Below are 19,846 nucleotides of genomic sequence, written 5' to 3' on the forward strand. Positions count from 1 at the left end.
CTCCAAGGCTTGATAAATGCATCCATCAGTAAGATATGGATTATAACAGCCAACTCTAATTTCTTATCCCAGACAGTACATAAAGATTTGGATAACCACATCTTCCACTGAATGTTATAATTCATAATCAATAAAAATAATCTGCTGGGTTTTCACTATTTTCTTCAAAATCCATATTTGTACTAATTGAGAAAGGAGACTGATTCATCAGGATCTTCTGGAATAAGCATTTGAAACCATAGTTTTGCTTTTGCTATTTGGTTGCCTGTCTTCCAGTTCAAACAGATATGAGAGCACAGACTTATGCACTGACCATAAGGAACTCGAGACTTTCCCTTTTTAATATGAGCATGACGGGCCAAAGCTATAGCAGTCATAATGCAGTCTATATCATAGTGCATGCTTTACATAAAACTCTTTCATTGAAATCAACATCAAAATTGATAAGGGTAGAGGTAGACTGGATCACCAAGATGTGCATCCATGGAAGGTAGCATTTAAATATGATTTTGTGATGGCTGTGTTAGTGCAAGATAATTCTTGTTTCAGACAATTAATAATTAATTACGACAACTCTAAAATGCTAATCTTTTCTAACAAAAAACAAAAGTACAAATGGACAGTTGATTCCCATGAACTGGAACAGATTTAATGCTTTAAATCTGGGCTGTCAAACTCACAGCCTATGGGCTAGATGCGTCACACACTGGTCATCCATGCCTAGTTTAGCAAAGGGGGGAAAAGTCATGATACGCCACAGGTCATGCTGCCGTGATGACCTGCTTTAAATATTTGGGCATAGTATTTCATTAAAGATTAACAGTAAACTACAGGTAGTCCTCAATTTATGGCCACAACTGAGCCAAAATTTATGCTGTAAGTGAAAAATTTGTTAAATGAGTTTTGCCCTATTTGTTGTGGTCCGCCAGCACCCTGCAGACCTGGCAGTGGAGTCGGACAGTGAGGAGGCTGGAGAGGAAAGTCACCCAGTCCTGGAGTCAGGGGAAGGCCCAGATGAGGGCTCTGCGTTGGACGCAGAGATGGGGCCAAGGCCATCTGGGAGTAATGCACAGAGTACAGAGCTTCTAAAGGTAGACAGCAGAGAGGCAAATGATCAGGAGGAGCCTGTTCCTTATGTACGCATGCAAAGAGCTGCCAGAAGGCAAGAGCAGCTAAAGAAAAAAGGACAACTCAGGAGTAAGGCCAGAAGATGAGGCTTAAAAGAGCAGCAACGAGCTGCTGGGTTCTTTATAGTTGAGTTCTGTAGTGTTGATTTCTGTGCTTCTTGTCAGCATCTCCTGAACTTTGTGGGGGTTTTGCCAAGAAAAGCCTTTGGCAGTTTGCCAAAGACATCAAAGGTTGGTGATAAGACCAACGTGCTGATTATTAAGAATTTTGTTTTGGGCTAAGATGAAAATGATTTAATTCTCAGCTGTTTTAATAAAATAAGTTTGTTGAGGACTGAATTGTGTTTGGTAATCACTACCTGGGCCTTGGTCACAACACTATTTTATTACCTTTCTTGCCATATTTGTTAAGTGAATCACCTAAGTTGTTAAGTTAGTCACATGGTTGTTAAATGAATTTGGCTTCCCTGTTGACTTTGCTTGTCAGAAGATCACAAAAGGAGATGACACGATCCAGGAATACTGTAACTGTCATAAATATGCATCAGTTGCCAAGCGTCTGAATTTTGACCACATAGCTATGGGGATGCTGGAACAGTCATAAGTGTGAAAAATAGCAATAAATCATTTTTTTCCAGTGCCATTGTAAATTCAAACTGTTCACTAAATGAACTGCTGTAAGTCGAGGACTACCTATATGTCTTTTCTACTGCCCAAAGAGCACACAAACAATAATTAAATTTCATAAGCAACAATATGTCCCATGTGTTATTATTTACAGCAGAAATAGTTGCCCAAATATTATATGGCATACAACTCAGGCCATAGCATAAATATCAAGTAAATGAAAAGGGGGGAAAGATAATAAATGTACAGATCACAGTTGGTTGTTTTCTTACAGACGTTTCATTATCCAAGCTAGGTAGTCTAAACTAGCAGTGATGATTTTCCCTAATTTGGGTAATAAAAGAAAGCAACCAAGCTCAGAGAGCAGAAAGGACCCCACATTTCAACCCTGAGCTACAAATATTCTCCTTTAATATACTATGGTAGAAGGAAAGCACAATTTCTTTAAGGCTCTGAAAGAGGGTTGGGAACCCAAACTTGACTGGAAAACATTACTACAACTCCTATGTTTATCCCACCTGATTTAATTATTAAGTTATTTTAGGTATGTTCAGGTACGATAAGAAAGCGACCATTGTAGTGACCTGTCCTACTTATTATACAGACCATTTTCTGCAAGAATCCAATTCATCCTGACATAAGCATAGAAATGTTCTTATTTCTACCTAGATCCTATTGTTTACGCTTGCCACGGATGTCTCAAGTTAGAGAGAAATTGAACAACTATGTTTATTTTTCCCCTGTGTAACACAGAGTAGCTTACACTATAATCTAGTAATTATCCCCATCTTGGCAAACCATATGATACTTTCCTGAAGTCACACACATACAACATTAGCACTTTGTGGAAGCTTATATTAACTACTGTATCTCTGGGTGGTTCCAATTTGAACTGAGTGACTATTGAAGCGTGTCCACCTCTAAAAATTTACCATTTTGAAAAGTATCTGAAGCCACTCAAGACAATGTGGTATAGCCAGGCTAATGATGGATGGCACTATTGATGTATGAAATCTGAACTACTTTTTGATGGAATGGCAAAAATATTTCTGTTGCTCCTGCTCATACTGTGGTTGCAGCAGCATTCAGCTGAATGCAAAACTCTCAGTACTATATGTATGATTATTGAGCCCATCCAGATATTGAATGAATATTGTCAGACAGGGGACTTAATCATAGGAGCAATTACAACTCAGTACAACTGTGTATTTGACATGCCATTTTTCAATGAAAGTTTCAGAATGAAGCCTTTATGTGACCTTGTGTACGGATACTTTTTTCTTTTTTAAAATTCAAAACACAAATAGACAAAAATGGAATATTTTTGTAACTTGCAATGGAATTTTTGGCAATCAGTCTTGTTCTATATTATGATCTGGGTCAATGAATTTTAAGTTTGGTATGACCTAAGCTGAGGTCTGCTCCAAAATTTAGATCCAACTCATTGTTTGTGTTAATTTTGACACCATATAGCTTTCCCTTTCTATCCCTTTCTTTCTTTCTTTCTTTCTTTCTTTCTTTCTTTCTTTCTTTCTTTCTTTCTTTCTTTCTTTCTTTCTTTCTTTCTATCTTATCCTGTTAATCAATCTCATTTTTAACCTTGAGTTTCAAGTTTCCTGCTATTGCCATGGCTCTTGACTTCTAGAAATGATTCTGCATTTTGTTATTGTTGTTCAGTTTCTCATAGCTTTATATTTTATACTTTTTTATCCTTCATCATATCCAGCGTTCCTTTTTATTCTTTATCTTCATTACCCTGTGGATTTATCCAGTGGTGGGATTCAGCCAGTTTGCAGTACTTCAGGAGAACCGGTTGTTAACTTTCTGAGCAGCTTGGTGAACTGATTGTTGGAAGAAATCATTAGGGCAGAGAACCAGTTGTTAAATTATTTGAATCCCACCACTAGATTTATCTGCAAAGCTTGGCTGAAATTCTCAGGTGATTTTATTGAAATGAAAAGAGAGGGATTTTTTGACATCTGAAAATTTAACACATTTCATATTTCAAAATGTATATGAATCTTTGTGAACATACTGAGTCATTTATGTTATGTTTTTCAGGAAATTAATTAACAACCTAAAAAGCAAATTGTACTATTTGGGGGGGAGGAGAATATACAAATATATTTACAATCTTTACAGATTTACACATTAGAGAAAATGAGTTGTAGACCATGGATAATGTGAATTACTAATTATACACAATAAACATATATTAGAAAATAAAGAGATTTGCAGTTTCTCTATATTCAGGATTTTTTTAAAAATTAAGTCTTTTTTGTCAGGAGAGGAGGGGGAGGAGGGGAGAGGGAAGTGGAGGGGAGAGGGGAGGGGAGGGGAGGAGAGGCATATAAATTTACCTTTTTGTAAATAAGGAAGAACTTATGAATAACTTATCTATATAAGTGTCCCTCTACTTCTTGCTAAAGTTCAGATGTCAATCTTTCCTTATCCATATGGACTAGGACTGGTTTTCTATATATAAACTGACATAAAACCAACCAAATGGTTCCATAAGAAATGACAGTATTTTTTTTCATAATGTAACTCTGCTTTAGTGTGAAACTGAAGAATTACCAGCATGTCCTGACCATGGCATTTGCAGTGAAGGAGATCAATGAGAATTCCCAAACCTTACCAAACCTTACCCTGGGATTCCACATCTATGACAGTTATTCCAGTGCAAGGATGACTTATTACAATACTTTGAAGCTTCTTTCCACTTGGAAAAGGACCATTCCTAATTATAGCTGTCACAAGACAAAAAAATTGATAGCCCTGGTTGGGGGGCTAGACTCTTCCACCTCCTTCTACATGGCTACGCTTACAGGTCTCTATAAATTTCCTCAGGTAATATAATGACTGCTTCACAAAACTTTTCCATATTTTATCTTTTTATTTGTAAAAGACAATTTTCAGATCAACAGCTGCATTTGATCATTGGGTGATGCACTCTACTTCTTAGTAAAGCCAAGATAAAACTAAAATTTGCATTTATATAATTTACATTTTAATCAAATATGTTAAATACAATTTATTGTGTTTAATATGTTAAACACAGTAATTGTGTTATATGTTTAAAGAATGTTCCAATCTGTCACAATAAACATGACATTTTCCTACCAGGTCTTGATGACTACATGCAGCCTTGCATCCTCTAGTTGTTACTATTCTCCCAAATGATACTGCGTCAATATTTTCATAGGAAAAATGTATGTCTGGTCTCAAAAAAAGATGTCTTCTGTGAAATGTCATTAAATATGAATGGATTTAAGATCTTTGATCATTGTACCATATGATATATTTTCGCCACAGAGGAAAGATTTGGTAACTCATGAGAATATTTTTTTAAAAGACTTTGAGAAATTGATATACTGTATCTTTGAAATATTGTGAATGTCTCCACTCAAAGAAGATGAAGGATTTTCAAAGAGTTTATTCCAAATGATTTATTCTGTGGAATGGCTAATCATGTTAAATACAATTATTGTGATGATATCCTTATATCTTTAAAGAATGTTCAAATCAGTCACAATAAACATGTATGCCTGGTCTCAAAAACAGATGTCTTATTCTAAATAATTTATTCAGTGGAGTGGCTAAACATGTTAGAATAATCACCAAAAAGGAAATAAAGTCATGACAAGTATTTGAGAAAATTCATGTTTGCTTTTTTCTCTTGGCAGATTGCCTATTCTGTATTTGCTCCAATGATGAATGCTAGCAAATTTCTCCCTTTCTTGTATAGAATGATGCCAAGTGATATAGTTCAGTATTCAGGCATTGTACAACTTCTTTTGCATTTCCAGTGGACTTGGGTTGGGATCATTGCAACAGATGATGATGATGGAGAAAATTTTGTACAGACCTTAACTCCACTGCTCTCTCAGCATGGCATCTGCCCAGCCATCATTGCAAATATACCAACATTATCTCATTATTTAAACTACTATGACTTATTGATGCACACCTCACCTGAATCCATGTTATTAATCTCATCTGAAGTTAATGTGTTTGTGCTACATGCAAACCATAGAACTATAACATGTATTAAATGGTTGATGTATATGTATGAGCTCCTGGAAGAATATGATACTAAATCAGTAAATAAAATCTGGATTATGACAGCCCATTGGGATTTCTCAACAGACCTATTGCAGAAAAGTTTTGATATGATGTTCTTCCATGGTGCCTTATCTTTTGCAATTCACTCCAATGAACTGCTGGGGTTCACCCATTTTCTGCAGGAATTAGATCCTCATTCAGATAACAATGATCGATTTATCCAGATTTTCTGGCAACAGGCATTTGGCTGTTCAATTTCTAGTCATAATGAAAAAGAATGCACCTGGCAAGAGAAGCTGAGCAATTTGCCAGGAGTTGTTTTTGAAATGAGCATGACTTCCCAGAGTTACAGAATTTACAATGCTATTTATGTCTTAGCATATGCTTTGCATGACATCTACAAACCCAGTCCACAAACAAGAGCTATATTTAATAGACATCATCTGGATCAGAAACCTTGGCAGGTAATGTATTTTTGTTCTTTCAGTTTTGATATAATGGACGAAAAGTAGTATAAAGCATTGATAGTTTTATAGGTGGGGTATTTTGGCTGATTTTTTTTTTGCATCTCCAATATTTGTTTCAGAGTTGCATGACATATTTTAGTATATTCATTACCAAAAGCACATGCTAATATATTTTCATACTAAGACATCAATTTCTATTTGCAATCTCTGTTTATTTCTATTGAATAGGTTGCTGAATATATCTCTCCTGCATCCCTTTATTTAATATTTGAAAAAAGAAACAACATAATAAAATATCCCTTTTCCTTTTAAAAAATGGATTCCTGATCTGATCCCAGTAGACTATCCTGTTAGATGAAGAGATAAGGCTACTCCAAGTTATTTATATTCAGAAGGCATGATCAAAGAATTTTGATGATAAATAATTTGATTTTCAGTTTAGCCGGTATCTGTGCAGGAGCCTATTATCTTCAGACTACAATAATAGATGCCTGTATAAAATTAATATTCAATTTCTTGACTGATTACATAATAAGTCTGAAAATCTAAACTTGTATGAATGAATCCCTAAACTGAGATAAAAACAAGAATAATGTAGTGGAAACAGTGATTAAAGAAATGTGCCTTTATCTCAATAGATTAACCCCTTCCTGAGGAGCATCACTTTTAATAATAGTGCTGGGGATATTGTGTCTTTCAATGAAAATGGTGAATTAACAGCTGGATATGATATTCTAAACTGGGTTGTTTTTCCAAACCAAACCTTTGTAAGAGTGAGAGTAGGAAAGATGGATCCACAGGACAAAGAACTCATCATTAAAACAGATAACATCACATGGCGTAATTCATTTAACCAGGTAAGATGCCGTTTGACTTCAGAAATGTCAAATTAGCTGAGAAATTCTCTTAAAATGGTCTTTGACAATTTTGCCATGTCTTGTTTGAATAATTTCAGTTAATACCATCTCACTGGTAATTATTTATCACTGTAACTAACATTCTCAATCTCATTACTTCACCAACTCTAAAACACATCACATGAAAAAAAATTTATTTCCAGGTGACTATTTGAAAAGTCGTCTGGAATGTTTTGAAAACATTCCAGACCTTATGTTCCCTTTTCAGTTGCCTATATATTTTCATCTGTTTGTGTCCAGTTTCTTCATTTTAAAATTCTTGGAATCTATCTTAATATTATTTTTGAAATATATATCAATACATGAACAGCGGGGCATCTGGGTATCATTCATTTGAATACAAGTAGTAATGATAGTATTAATACTATTTGTTATTTAAATCATACTTACGTAATTTTAATAACATTCTTATACATATTTGTATTAAAATATAAGCCTTCATTATTTAATTGTTCAACATTTTAATCCCCTATTCCAATAATAATAACAATATCATTAGAATGTACATAGTATCATCATTTTCAACCTTTAATCTTTATATCTAGCTAGTACTTTTAATATATTATATAAAAATATGCATAATACTATTCCCCCTATTTCTTGTGTTTGCTTCTATTCTAGTTCCTAGTAAAGCCAATATTGTGTTACACAACATTTCCTCTATCTATCATCTCTTACCCATTTTAAAATTTTGATTCTTATTCATTTTTGGATCTGCCTCCCAAATTCATCCCTTGGGTCTTCTTCTCTATCTACATCTTTCCTGTTTAATTTAAGTGTTTCTTCCATCTCTACTATCTTTTGCTGCCAAACCTCCAGAGGATCTGCCCAACTGTCCATTTTCTTTTCAAAGATATCTTTCTGGTTATCTAGTATCATTTTTTGGTCTTTTAACATGTATTTTCCCAGAATTGCTTCATAAGTTTTTATTACCTTCTCCCTCTTATCTTCTTCTTCTTCTTCTTTTTGTTTGTTTGTTTATTTAGTTCTGTCTTTTCTCCTGGTCTCTCATTGTCTCCTCTATTTCCTGGGCTTTTTGATCGTTATTCATTATCCCTTGTGGAGCACTTTCTAACATCCTATTTATGTTATTCATTAAGTCCATTATCTCCCTGTGGTTCCTTGTCATAGTATCCTGGAAGCTTTGAAACATTGCCACCAATTCTTTTTGCAACCCACTTATATCTTGCCTTCTTTTTTGATAAATCCAAATATCACTCAATAATCTGTCAGATTATCTGTCAGATTGTCATCTGTCAGATTATCAGTGATAATCTATCACTGCCCCAGTGTCTAAATTATTTTTGCCCTCAGAAAGTTGATCTGGAAACCACTCAATCCTGGTGTTGCTCCTCTGGAAATACAGGGATATGGTTCTTTATGTTCCACAGTTAGTCAATTTAACTCTTTTTAGGCAATCCAAGAAAATTTCTAAATGTCTCCTTAAGTCCCTGCTATAAATTCAATCATAACTCCTGATATTTAAAAGCCACTTTACTTAGATGTCTTCCGTATTTTCAATGTTAGAGCGCCAATAGTCATGGAATAAATAAGTATAAAGCAATGGATAGCATCCCCCAGGTGTTATTTCCACTTTCTCCTCTGTTTTATTAGTATTTTTCTCAAGGTTGTAAGGATGAAATGTGTTCCATTCAATAGTAGATGGCACCTTCAGATTAACTTCAACATTGCATAGGTTCTAACAAATTCCGTTTGTATAAATTCTGACAAGTAATTCCAGCATTTTAAAATGCTGCTAATAAAAATTAAAAATCCAATCTTTCTGTGTTTTTAAAGGTTCTGCATTCTCTTCTTAATACCCTTTTCTTTTCTTTTGGGTCTATGAATTTTGTCTCTGCAATTGGTCACCACTTAAACAAACTCTTCAAAGAGTTCCTTTTCCAGAATTTATTTTTTGGGGGTAGGTTTTAAAAAGAAAAAAAATCACACAGTTCCAGTCACTGTTCACACAATGCTCCAGCAGGTCTTTGTTTCTTCATCTGCCCCAGATTCACAGTAACCACAATGGCTGCCACTCCTCTGTATTGTCGGCTGAGAGGGAATTAGTCCTGGATCAAGCAGGAAAGCTGATGCTCTCCACAATCTGCAGGGTGCCCTTCCACTCTTCGTCACCTCTACAAGGTGACTTCAGTCCCTGATGGTGCCGTCCAATGAAGGGATTTGGCATGAGTTCATAGAGCCCCGCTTTTCTTGTCCGATAGCGCTATGACGTCAACCAGAAGTCAAATTATTTATTTGTTTGTTTACTTAACTTGTTTGCCACCAATCTCACCACAAGGTGATTCTGGGAAGTTTACAACATTAAAATGTAACCATAAATATATGAATAAATAACAATAATCACATTAAAATTATAATAAAACATCAATTATAACTGACAATGGGGACAAGAAAGAAGAATATACAGAGGTCTGTGGACCCAAAGCCAACTGGTAGAACCAGGTCTTCAGGTTCATGTAGGAGGTGGGAACACTTGGGTTTTTTTTTATTTTATTATTGTTTTATTGTTATTTTATTTATATAATATTTTTTATTATCTTTATTTTAATTATGCTGTATTTCAAGGAATCTGATATTCAGGTATGACCTCATATGACATTAGGAAAAATTGCAGCATTCATGACATAATGCTTATGTCATCTCTATGCTTTCCTTTGTGGGCAGGTACAACCAGTTTCTCTCTGCAATGAGAACTGCCATCTGGGTTACCACAGAAGAAAAAAAGAGGGGAAGCCATTTTGCTGCTATGATTGTGTCCCATGTGCAGATGGAAAAATTTCAGATCAGATGGGTAGGATAAGATATAATACCAATAGCTTACAACTTAACCATCCCTTAAAGAGATACCCCTTAATGGCATTGTATATTTATTAATATGAATCCATGTTAATTGGAGAAATGGGCAAGATAGAAAAAGTTTGTGTGTCTCTACATGAATAGCTTTGAAAAAAAGAAAATCTATCCCATTTATCAAAGCTAAAAAAATCAATATATAGCATATGTTTTATTACGTGAAAGTGGGTATGAATAATTAACACAATATGGCCTGGGATGACCACTAGTTTAAAAAATCAGATATGAAACATGATACTCCCAACTTGATCTTTCCCCAAAGTTCTAAATCAGCATTTGCAGTCAGAAAACTATTCCTTCCTTTCCTCCTTTCCTCCCTCCCTCCCTCTCTCACTCCTTTTCTTTCTTCCAAAGATGAAGTATAGATTAAATCACACAGAAATTCAGTCAGTTAAATTAATACACCTAAATTATACTTAAGAATAGCTTACTATTCTTTCTGTTAATAACAGCATCATTAGGTAATCATTTACAAAAATTTCACTGTCTCCAAATGACACAAACAATCAAACAAATTACAATGAAACCAATAAAATAATAATAATAATAATAATAATAATAATAATAATAATAATAATAATAATAATAATAATAATTTCATTTCTATACTGCCCTTCTCCCGAAGGACTCAGGGCAGTGTACAGCCTATTAAAAGCACAAAGACAAACAACAATTAAAATAATTTAAAATTATTAAATAATTTCGGCTCAATATTAAGACCCCCCAAAATTTAAAACATCCAATTTAAAATCATTACATTGATAGCCCAGCCTGGCGGAACAGCAGGGTCTTAAGGGCACAGCTAAAAACCCTGAGGTCGCAGATCTTACGCATTTCCGGGGGCAGTTCATTCCACAGGGCTGGGGCTCCCACAGAGAAGGCCCTCTCCCTGGGTGTTGCCAGCTGACATAACTTGGCCAATGGCACCCTGAGGAGACCCTCTCTATGGGAGCGAACTGGCCGGTGGGAGGCTACTGGTGGCAGAAATCGGTCTCAAAGGTACCTGGGTCCTATGCCATGGAGCGCTTTAAAGATGGTAACCAACACCTTGAATCGCACCTGGAAGACCACTGGGAGCCAGTGCAGCTCATGCAGGAGGAGTGTCACATGGGCACAACGGGTTGCGCCCATAACCACCCGCGTGGCTGCATTCTGGACCAGTTGGAGCCTCCGAGTGCTCTTCAAGGGGAGCCCCATGTAGAGAGCATTACAATAGTCCAGCCGGGAGGTGACAAGGACATGAGTGGCCATGCGCAAGGCATCCCGGTCCAGGAAGGGCTGCAACTGGCAAATCAGGTGAACCTGATAAAAAGCCCCCCTGGCCACAGCCGTCATATGTTCTTCAAAAGACAGCCATGCATCCAGGAGGACACCCAGATTATGAGCCCTCTCTGTGGGGGACAGCGATTCATCCCCAATAGTCAGCGATGGCACCAGCTGACTATATTGGGACGCCGGAAGCCACAGCCACTCGGTCTTGGAAGGGTTGAGTCTGAGCCTATTTCTCCCCATCCAGACCACGGATCCCCATCGCATGGCCTCCAGGCAGCGAGACATCACATAAAGGGCATCATTGGGGTGGTCTGGGGTGGAGATGTACAGCTGAGTGTCATCTGCGTACTGGTGGACTATCACCCCAAAACCACGGATGATCTCACCCAGTGGCTTCACATAGATATTGAACAGAAGGGGCGAGAGGAGCGACCCCTGCGGCACTCCCCATGCAAGGCACCTCGAGGTCGACCTCTGCTCCCCTGCCAACACAAACTGAGAGTGGTCGGAGAGGAAGGAGGAGAACCACCGCAAAACGGTGCCCCTATTCCTAACCCCCTCAACCCCTGCAGCATGATACCATGGTCGATGGTATCAAAAGCTGCTGAGAGATCTAATAGGACCAGGACAGAGGAGCAATCCCTGTCCCGAGCCTCCAGAGATCATCCACCAACGCAACCAATGCCATTTCTGTGCTGTACCCCTGCCTGAAGCCCGACTATCTATCTGGACTGGTATGTGTCACCCAGGTATAGCTGGTAAAGCTTCATCCAGGTGCCGGGGAAGCTGTTGTGCCACCATGCTCTCAACAACCTTCACCACAAAACGAAGGTTGAAAACCGGACGGTAGTTAGCTAATTCAGCCAGGCCCAGGGAAGCCTTCTTGAGGAGGGGCCTCACCACTGCCTCTTTCAAGGTGGCAGGAAAGGCACCCTCACTCAGAGAAGCATTTATAATCCCCTGGAGCCAACCTCGTGTAACCTCCCGGGAGGCCAGTACCAACCAGGAGGAACACGGGTCCAATAAACACATGGCATCACTAATCTTACCCCGAACCCTGTCCACATCCTTGGGAGCCACAGGATCAAACTTCTCCCAGATAATATTCTCAAGACCTACCCTCGTCTCCTCCCCTGGACTCATCCAATTGGAGTCCAAGCCTTCCCAAATCTGAGCAACTTTATCATGCAGGAATTGCACAAAATCCTCAGCTCAATCCTGTAAGGGGTCTTCCCATACTCCCCCCCAAAGAAGGGAGTGGGTCACCCTAAACAGAGCGGCTGGGCGGTTCTCTGCAGATGCGATAAGAGCAGAAAAATGGTTAGATTTCACTGCTTTTATTGCCCCTAGGTAGGTCTTGATATAAGACCTCACCAGTGTCCGGTCGGAATCGGATTGACTAGTCCTCCAAATGCTCTCTAGGCATAGGACCTGGGTATTTGCGGGACCGCCTTCTGCCGCCGATAGCCTCCCACCGACCAGTACGCTCCCACAGAGAGGGACTCCTCAGGGTGCCGTCGGCCAGGCAATGTCGGCTGGCGACCCTCAGGGGGAGGGCCTTCTCTGTGGCAGCTCCCGCCCTCTGGAATGATTTGCCCCCGGAGATAAGAAGGATATCGGATCTCCGGGTCTTTCGCCGTGCCCTGAAAACTCTTCTTTTCCAGCAAGCAGGGCTGGCGTGAACCCCGCCCCCTTTTTTAGTTTTTAATGGTTATTAATTGTTTAGTTTTAATCTGTTAATGGGTTTTAATTCGCATTGTTTTAATTCGGGCCAAAGTATATAATTCTTTTAATTAATTTTAAATTTTGTATTGTTATGTATTTTAGTTTTGGCTGTGCACTGCCCTGAGTCCACTAGGAGAAGGGCGGTATATAAATTGAATAAATAATAATAATAATAATCTTTTCTGATACTTCATCTCTCTCAGCTCCTCAGAGAACCAAGGAGCCAATTGAGCTCGGCATCGGGTCAGAAGCCGCAAAGGCACGATGTGATCCAAAGCTCCAGTGGCCACACTCTCCCAGGTGGCCACCAGCTCTTCAGTCGAGTTGTGTGCCAGGGTCTCAGGAAATGACCCAAGCTCTGTCAGGAACCTTTCAGGATCCATCAGGTGCCTACCATCTGATCAGAACCATCTGATCAGTGAAGGAGCGAGTGATCTGTCTGTGACAAGGGTTTGATATCTAGGTCCCCTCTACCAAGGTCATTCTGATCATTCTGATCCACTGACCAGAGACAAAAATCAAGTCCAGAGTGTGTCTCCCTATGTGAGTGGGTCCTTGAACTAACTGGGTCAAGTCCATGGCCACCATGGAAGCCATGAACTCCTGAGCCTCCTCTGACGCCTCACCTGTGGATGGTAGGTTGAAATCCCCCATGACAATAAATCTGGGGGTATCAACCGCCACCCCAGCAATAACATCGAGCAGCTCGGGCAGGGTTGCCGCTATGTGGCAGGGAGCCAGATACATAGTCAGCTGACCCATCTGCACCCCACGGCCCCACTTCACAAAAAGGGACTCACATCTGGCTATCTGAGGAACAGTTGTCTCCCTTGGACAAAGACTTTCCCTAATAATCGCCGCCACTCCTCCACCCCTCCCCTGGGCCCTTGGCTGATGAAATGCATGGAAACCTGGTGGGCACATTTCAATGAGGGGGACCCTCCCCTCTTGGCCCAACCAGGTCTCCGTAATACCTGCCAGGTCCGCACCCCCCCTCCATAATAAGATCACAAATGAGGGGGGCTTTATTAACAACCGACCTGGCATTACACAACATCAGCCGCAGACCCTGGGCCAGAGACTCTGCGCAACCCAGGACACGAGTCCCGCATTGGGGGATGGAGTGCGCAATTGCTTGTAAACAGCGTGTGCGCACCCCCGACACATGATATGGCCCCCTGCGCCTGTCTCACTCATTATTTCAATTACACTGCCCTTCCTGTCGCCCCCCTGCTCCTCAATTAAATTTCCTTCCATGACCCCTCTGCTGCAGCCAATCAACCCATCACCCCGCTCAGTGGCTATCTGGACCCCCCCCCCAGATCTACCTTTACAACCCCCTCCCTTCCTCCTGGGTCCCCTTAAAATTTTCATTAAAAATTTAGGTAAAAAAACCCTCAACCCCCTCTTCGCTACATGCCATTGGATAAAAATGCCAAGTGTGATAATGTGAGAAGCTGTAATCACCTTCACTTAAGATTTGGGTGAAATGCCATGACCTCATGGCTCTTCTAAACAATAGCAGAGCGGGGCTGTCCAATCTCAAGTGGGATTCCATTACAGTGGTTAGATGCTGCTTCCAGGATCCTAATAGACCTTGGAATTATTTATTAAAAAACCCCAGAGTATGCCAATCCTGTAAAATTGGCTGGCCAGATGTTATGGGAGAAAATGCCCTCAAATAATCAGCCCCATATGCTATATAGGGCTGTATCAATTTAAAAAAAAAAACTTTGAATTACATGATAGCTACTCCAGCCCATGAAGCAGAAGTGTTATATGGACAAGACCATTACTATTTGCACCATTTCATTCTGGACCAATGGAAGTTTCCAGGTGATCTTCAAAGCACTCCCATGTACAGCACCTTGCACACTTAAGCCACAAGGTCACTAGGACATAAGTATCTGAAGGGCACCCAATCTAGGAAAGAGGCCAATTTCCATATCAGATGAAGTTGTGCAAAGATCTTCCTGGTCACCGCTGACAACTACCCATCCAAGAAGACTCCCAGATTATTTATCAGCCTTGAGGAGGAAAGTGGAAAGAGAAAAATGCCATGCCACCCAATCCCAAAAATAGAATATTCCCAGCCACTCAGTCTTGTTATGACTGAGTTAGAAATTAGTTTCATATTGTTTTTTCTGATATCTTGTGAGAAATTTGGGCTCACATCCAATTCAGAAATGCCCCCACACACTTTATTTTACATTAAGGTTTAGGACAATTTAAAAAATAAAAATTGGTTAAACTTGCTTACTCAAGCATATATTTCATGGCAATAGTAGGGCAATATATGTCTTTCGCTAGAAATTAACACAATATGTATTCTATCTTTCAGATGCAGATGATTGTTTCCAATGCCCAGAAGATCATTATTCAAACAAAAACAAAGATCAATGCCTTCCTAAAAGAATGAACTTCCTCTCTTTCACTGAACCTTTGGGGATCACATTACTTTCTTTGGCTGTGATGTTATCTGTAATCACAGTTTGGGTCTTTTGGATATTCACAATGCATCAGAACACTCCCATTGTCAAAGCCAACAATCGGGATCTAACCTACTATCTACTTATATCCCTCCTGCTGTGTTTCCACTCCACATTCCTGTTCATTGGAAAACCACACACCCTGACCTGCTACTTGAGACAAACCACTTTTTCCATCATTTTTTCAGTAGCTATTTCTTGCATATTGGCCAAAACTGTCACTGTGGTACTTGCTTTCATGGCCACAAAGCCAGGATCCAAATTGAAAAAATGGATAGGAAAAAAACTGGCCAACTTCATTCTTCTTGGCTGCTCCCTGATTCAAGTTGGGATTTGTGTTGTATGGTTATGGACATTTCCTCCTTTCCTAAATTTTGACTTTCATGCTCTGGCTGAAGAAATTGTGGTGGAATGTAAAGAAGGATCAGATGTTATGTTTTATTGTGTTCTGGGTTACTTGAGTTTTCTAGCCATTGTTAGCTTCACTGTGGCTTATTTTGCTAAGAAACTGCCTGATATTTTCAATGAAGCTAAATTTATCACCTTCAGCATGTTGGTATTTTGCAGTGTGTGGTTTTCTTTTATTCCCTCTTACTTGAGCACCAAGGGAAAATACATGGTGGCTGTGGAGGTCTTTTCCATCTTGGCTTCTAGTGCTGGATTATTGGGCTGTATTTTTTTCCCTAAATGCTATATAATTCTGTTTCAGCCTGTATTAAACAGCAAGGATCTGCTCATTAGAAAGAAATAGCATTCATGTATTAGCTGACATTTACTTTTTTATTATTTAACAACATATTTTCATTCAAAATTCTATAGAAAGAGCTATGTATCATATGTCCTTTTCATTTTGTTGATTATATTTAGCATGGGTTTCTTTCTACTAATTGAATTAATTAATTGAAAATACTTCTGATGTAGTTTTAAACATTGGGGTTGATTCATATCTTTGCCAGAAGTGTTATCAATTTTTTGTTGGATAATGAACTTTTAAATTTTTCAATTATGTTAAAAGTATCTTGTTCTAAAAAAACTTTCTAAAATAATAATAATTGATTGTCAGTTACAAAATAAAATAAGGTCTCACTGGTTGGATCTGCACATATACTACACCAATGAGGCATCCTAGATTCCTGGAAAAAATTCAATGTGAATAAAGACCAATACCAAACCAAGCTGTGATTTTATGTGCTGTTCATATTATAATAATAAATTCATAATAAATGTATGACCCCATTCAATCAATGGATCAAAGGCCTGTATACTTGCCATTGATGATCAGATTGCCTATAAACTGTATGAAAACATTGTATGGACAACTATTTTAAAATATGGGACTCATTTATTCTGCAAAATACAATAGATGAGAAAAAAGCATGATAGTTACACACACAAACACCCAGAGAGATATGTTTGCATAATATTTGCATTAGGTATATGTAGAATTGAAACTGTTTACTGTTATATTATACTTTTCTTTTATTTTTTTCTGTTGTATTTTTGAACATTTTAAAGCAGTTGTTATGCTTTTTTTCTTTGATAATGTATGTAAGTTTTCAATATTCAATAATAAAATTTTATTATTATTAAAATTTTATTATTTATTAAAAATAATTATTTTGTGCTTTGTTTCCTTTTTCTGTTATTTAAAAGCAAAAAATAAATAAATTTTAAATTTTGGAAGGAGATAATTATTGAGGATAAAAATAAGTTGAATCTGTTTTAATGAAAGGGTAGAGATGTCAGCTTGTCTTCCCAAATATATTTATTTAGGCTGCTTGAAGGTGCAAGAATAAAGCCTATATCCCTGCCCACAAATATATAAATTGCCATGAAAAAACCTTTTTGCTTCATAAGAGAAAACAGTAGAGTGAATTTGCATAGACATTTTCGAGTTTGTGACATATCCCAATTACATGTCTTGCCAATATAATAGTCCCTAGAAGAAAAGGCTTGCCTTTTGGCTTGACCGTATCAGTAAAATTGGGGAGAGGAAATTCTAATATGTATGGTATATAAATATTAAAATTAAGATTCCTTTATCTTTATTAAGGAAGAAGGGTATATCCATTATATTCCAAGAAAGAAGAGCTTCCAGGATCCAATTTATGGCCTATCACAGTGATGGCGAATCTTTTTGGCACTGAATGCCCAAACCAGAATGTGCATGTGCACGCTGGGATTTGGAAACCCAAAGACCAGGTGGCCAGTGCACATGCGCACACTGGCCACTTAGTCTTTGGGTTTGGTCTTTGCATGCACCAGAGCACTGGAAACCAGAAAAGGAGCTGGCAACAGTGTAAGTGACAACAGAGAAGGCTCTGTATGCCACCTCTGGCACGTGTGCCATAGGTTCGTCATCACTGGTCTATCATAAACTGTTAAGCAAAACCAAAGAAACTAAGTTGGGGTTTAGCATGTTCTGTAATTTCAACCTTGTTTTAAGAGCACTTCTCTGAAATCATATTTTTGAGAACTTGGTGTGTATTTGCCAGAGCACTCTCCTGGTACCTATCTATTTTTTAATATCAAAAAATATTTATGTGACATTTCATGTGAAAAATGCCATGTGACATTTCATGATAATATTTTTATGTGACGTTTATGTGAAAAATGCCATGTGACATTTCATGATAATATCACTAAACAGAAGCATGTAGGGCTTGCAGGTGTGGCCCAGTGATCAAAGATGTTCAATGCTTGGGGAGCATTATTTCAGATATTTCAAGTAACTTTCCCTGCTACTGAGGCCCTTTCTGAAAATGGGCAAATTGAGACTTTTAAGTCCTTCTTTCTCCAATGCTCACTATATAAAAATGGATGGGATATTTTTATCTTCCTGATACTGTCAAGATCAACAGTGTTATCAGGAATATTTGCCAATGCTATTAGAAGAGTATACCTCCTCAAACACATGCAGCTTTCAATTCTGAAGCTGACCTGACCTAAGCCATCTTGACATCTTCAGTGTTGCCACACTGGAGCTGAGGGATAGGGAGGGGGGATTTTAGATAGCTGGGATTTTGTAGCCAAAACAAAATACTTTCTCTTGGGAACCAAGGACATTCTCACACCCGGTTGGTGGAAGGTAGAGTGATATCACCAGGCAACCAGACAGCACTGTGATTGGACAATGTGATTCATTGTTTTGAGAAAGTGACAATTTTTTACTTTTAATTAGGTGAAAACTATGGGAACCTTCAGAAACAGTTTTCACTGGATCTGTATCAATACGATATATCCTATAAAGCTAGATTCCTGAGGAATCTACCTGCCTCAGAGTTCTATAGAGACCCATAACACTCTAGGAACCAGAGTGCTATGGGTCTATTACTTGGAACCCTGACATTAAACTGACTCCCATAAATTCCAAACTCCAACCAGAGCTGCTATCAGGGGTCCTGAGCCCCAACTGGTTACCCTGTCTTCTTGGGCAGCAGGAAGACTCAGGGGAAATGGAAGAAAAAATTGGAGAAGTCGCGGGTGTGTACAGAGCTTGTGGAGGGACCCTGGAAATCCTGCCAACTCTCTCAGAGGTTCAATGAGTGGAGAAGGCAGTGGCAGAGATCACACATTAGGTGGGCACCCAGCCTAAAGTCCGCAACAAATGGCCGACCACTCAGGAGCTCTACCAGGCAGAGGAGGACATTGGCCACCAGTCTGGATTCCAGATGCCAGTGGGAGAGTGCCCAATCACCTCAACCAGGGAGGCAAGAACTACAATCCTAGAATGGAGGTCGATGGGTTCCCTGAACCTTATTGAATCCGGGATTGGAAGTATCAGATCACAGCCCATTGCCAAACCCTAGGATAACTGCCAGAAAGGCTCAGCCAGTTGTCAAGTACCCACCTAAACCCAAGCCTGTCAGGTTTCCCAGTGATGAAATCCATTCAAAAAAGAAATATGCAAAGTCCATCTTCCAAAACAAATTTCTTTTATTTAGGTAGGTATCAAATTGGCAAAGTCTGTTGTAATTCCGGATCTGACACAAACCAGATCACATAATATTGTAAATTAGAAACATCCCACAAAAGTCACATTTGCCAATGAAAGTATATTCAATATTGCCTGGTGTCTTAAAATTCCACCTCCAGCAAGAACAGCCCCTGTTCCCATGGGAAAGAATGTCCTCCCTGTTTTGAATTGTGGCTTTTCTGAAGTACGTGAAGGCAAAAGGTTTTGGGAACATATAACTTGGACCCTTTCCATGCTATGCCATCCCTGCCTGTTAACAGGGTTTTATTTTCCAGATACCAAATGTCTGTGGTCAACTCGTTCTGTA

At 38.8% G+C, this 19,846-nt stretch overlaps 1 protein-coding gene across 1 annotated transcript; it reads left to right on the top strand.

The window, feature by feature from the left end:
- Positions 1-5,416: 5,416 nt before the first annotated feature.
- On the top strand, positions 5,417-16,580 carry LOC117668695 (vomeronasal type-2 receptor 26-like). The gene is made up of 4 exons (XM_087894505.1): positions 5,417-6,283; positions 6,925-7,143; positions 9,889-10,015; positions 15,416-16,580. The coding sequence occupies exons 1-4, from the start codon at positions 5,417-5,419 to the stop codon at positions 16,312-16,314; spliced, it is 2,112 nt and encodes a 703-aa protein (XP_087750631.1). The 3' UTR covers positions 16,315-16,580.
- Positions 16,581-19,846: the final 3,266 nt, after the last annotated feature.

This window comes from Pantherophis guttatus, chromosome 4 (assembly GCF_059756535.1).
Source record: "Pantherophis guttatus breed Tessera chromosome 4, ASM5975653v1, whole genome shotgun sequence".
In the NCBI taxonomy this organism is placed as follows: Eukaryota; Metazoa; Chordata; class Lepidosauria; order Squamata; family Colubridae; genus Pantherophis; species Pantherophis guttatus.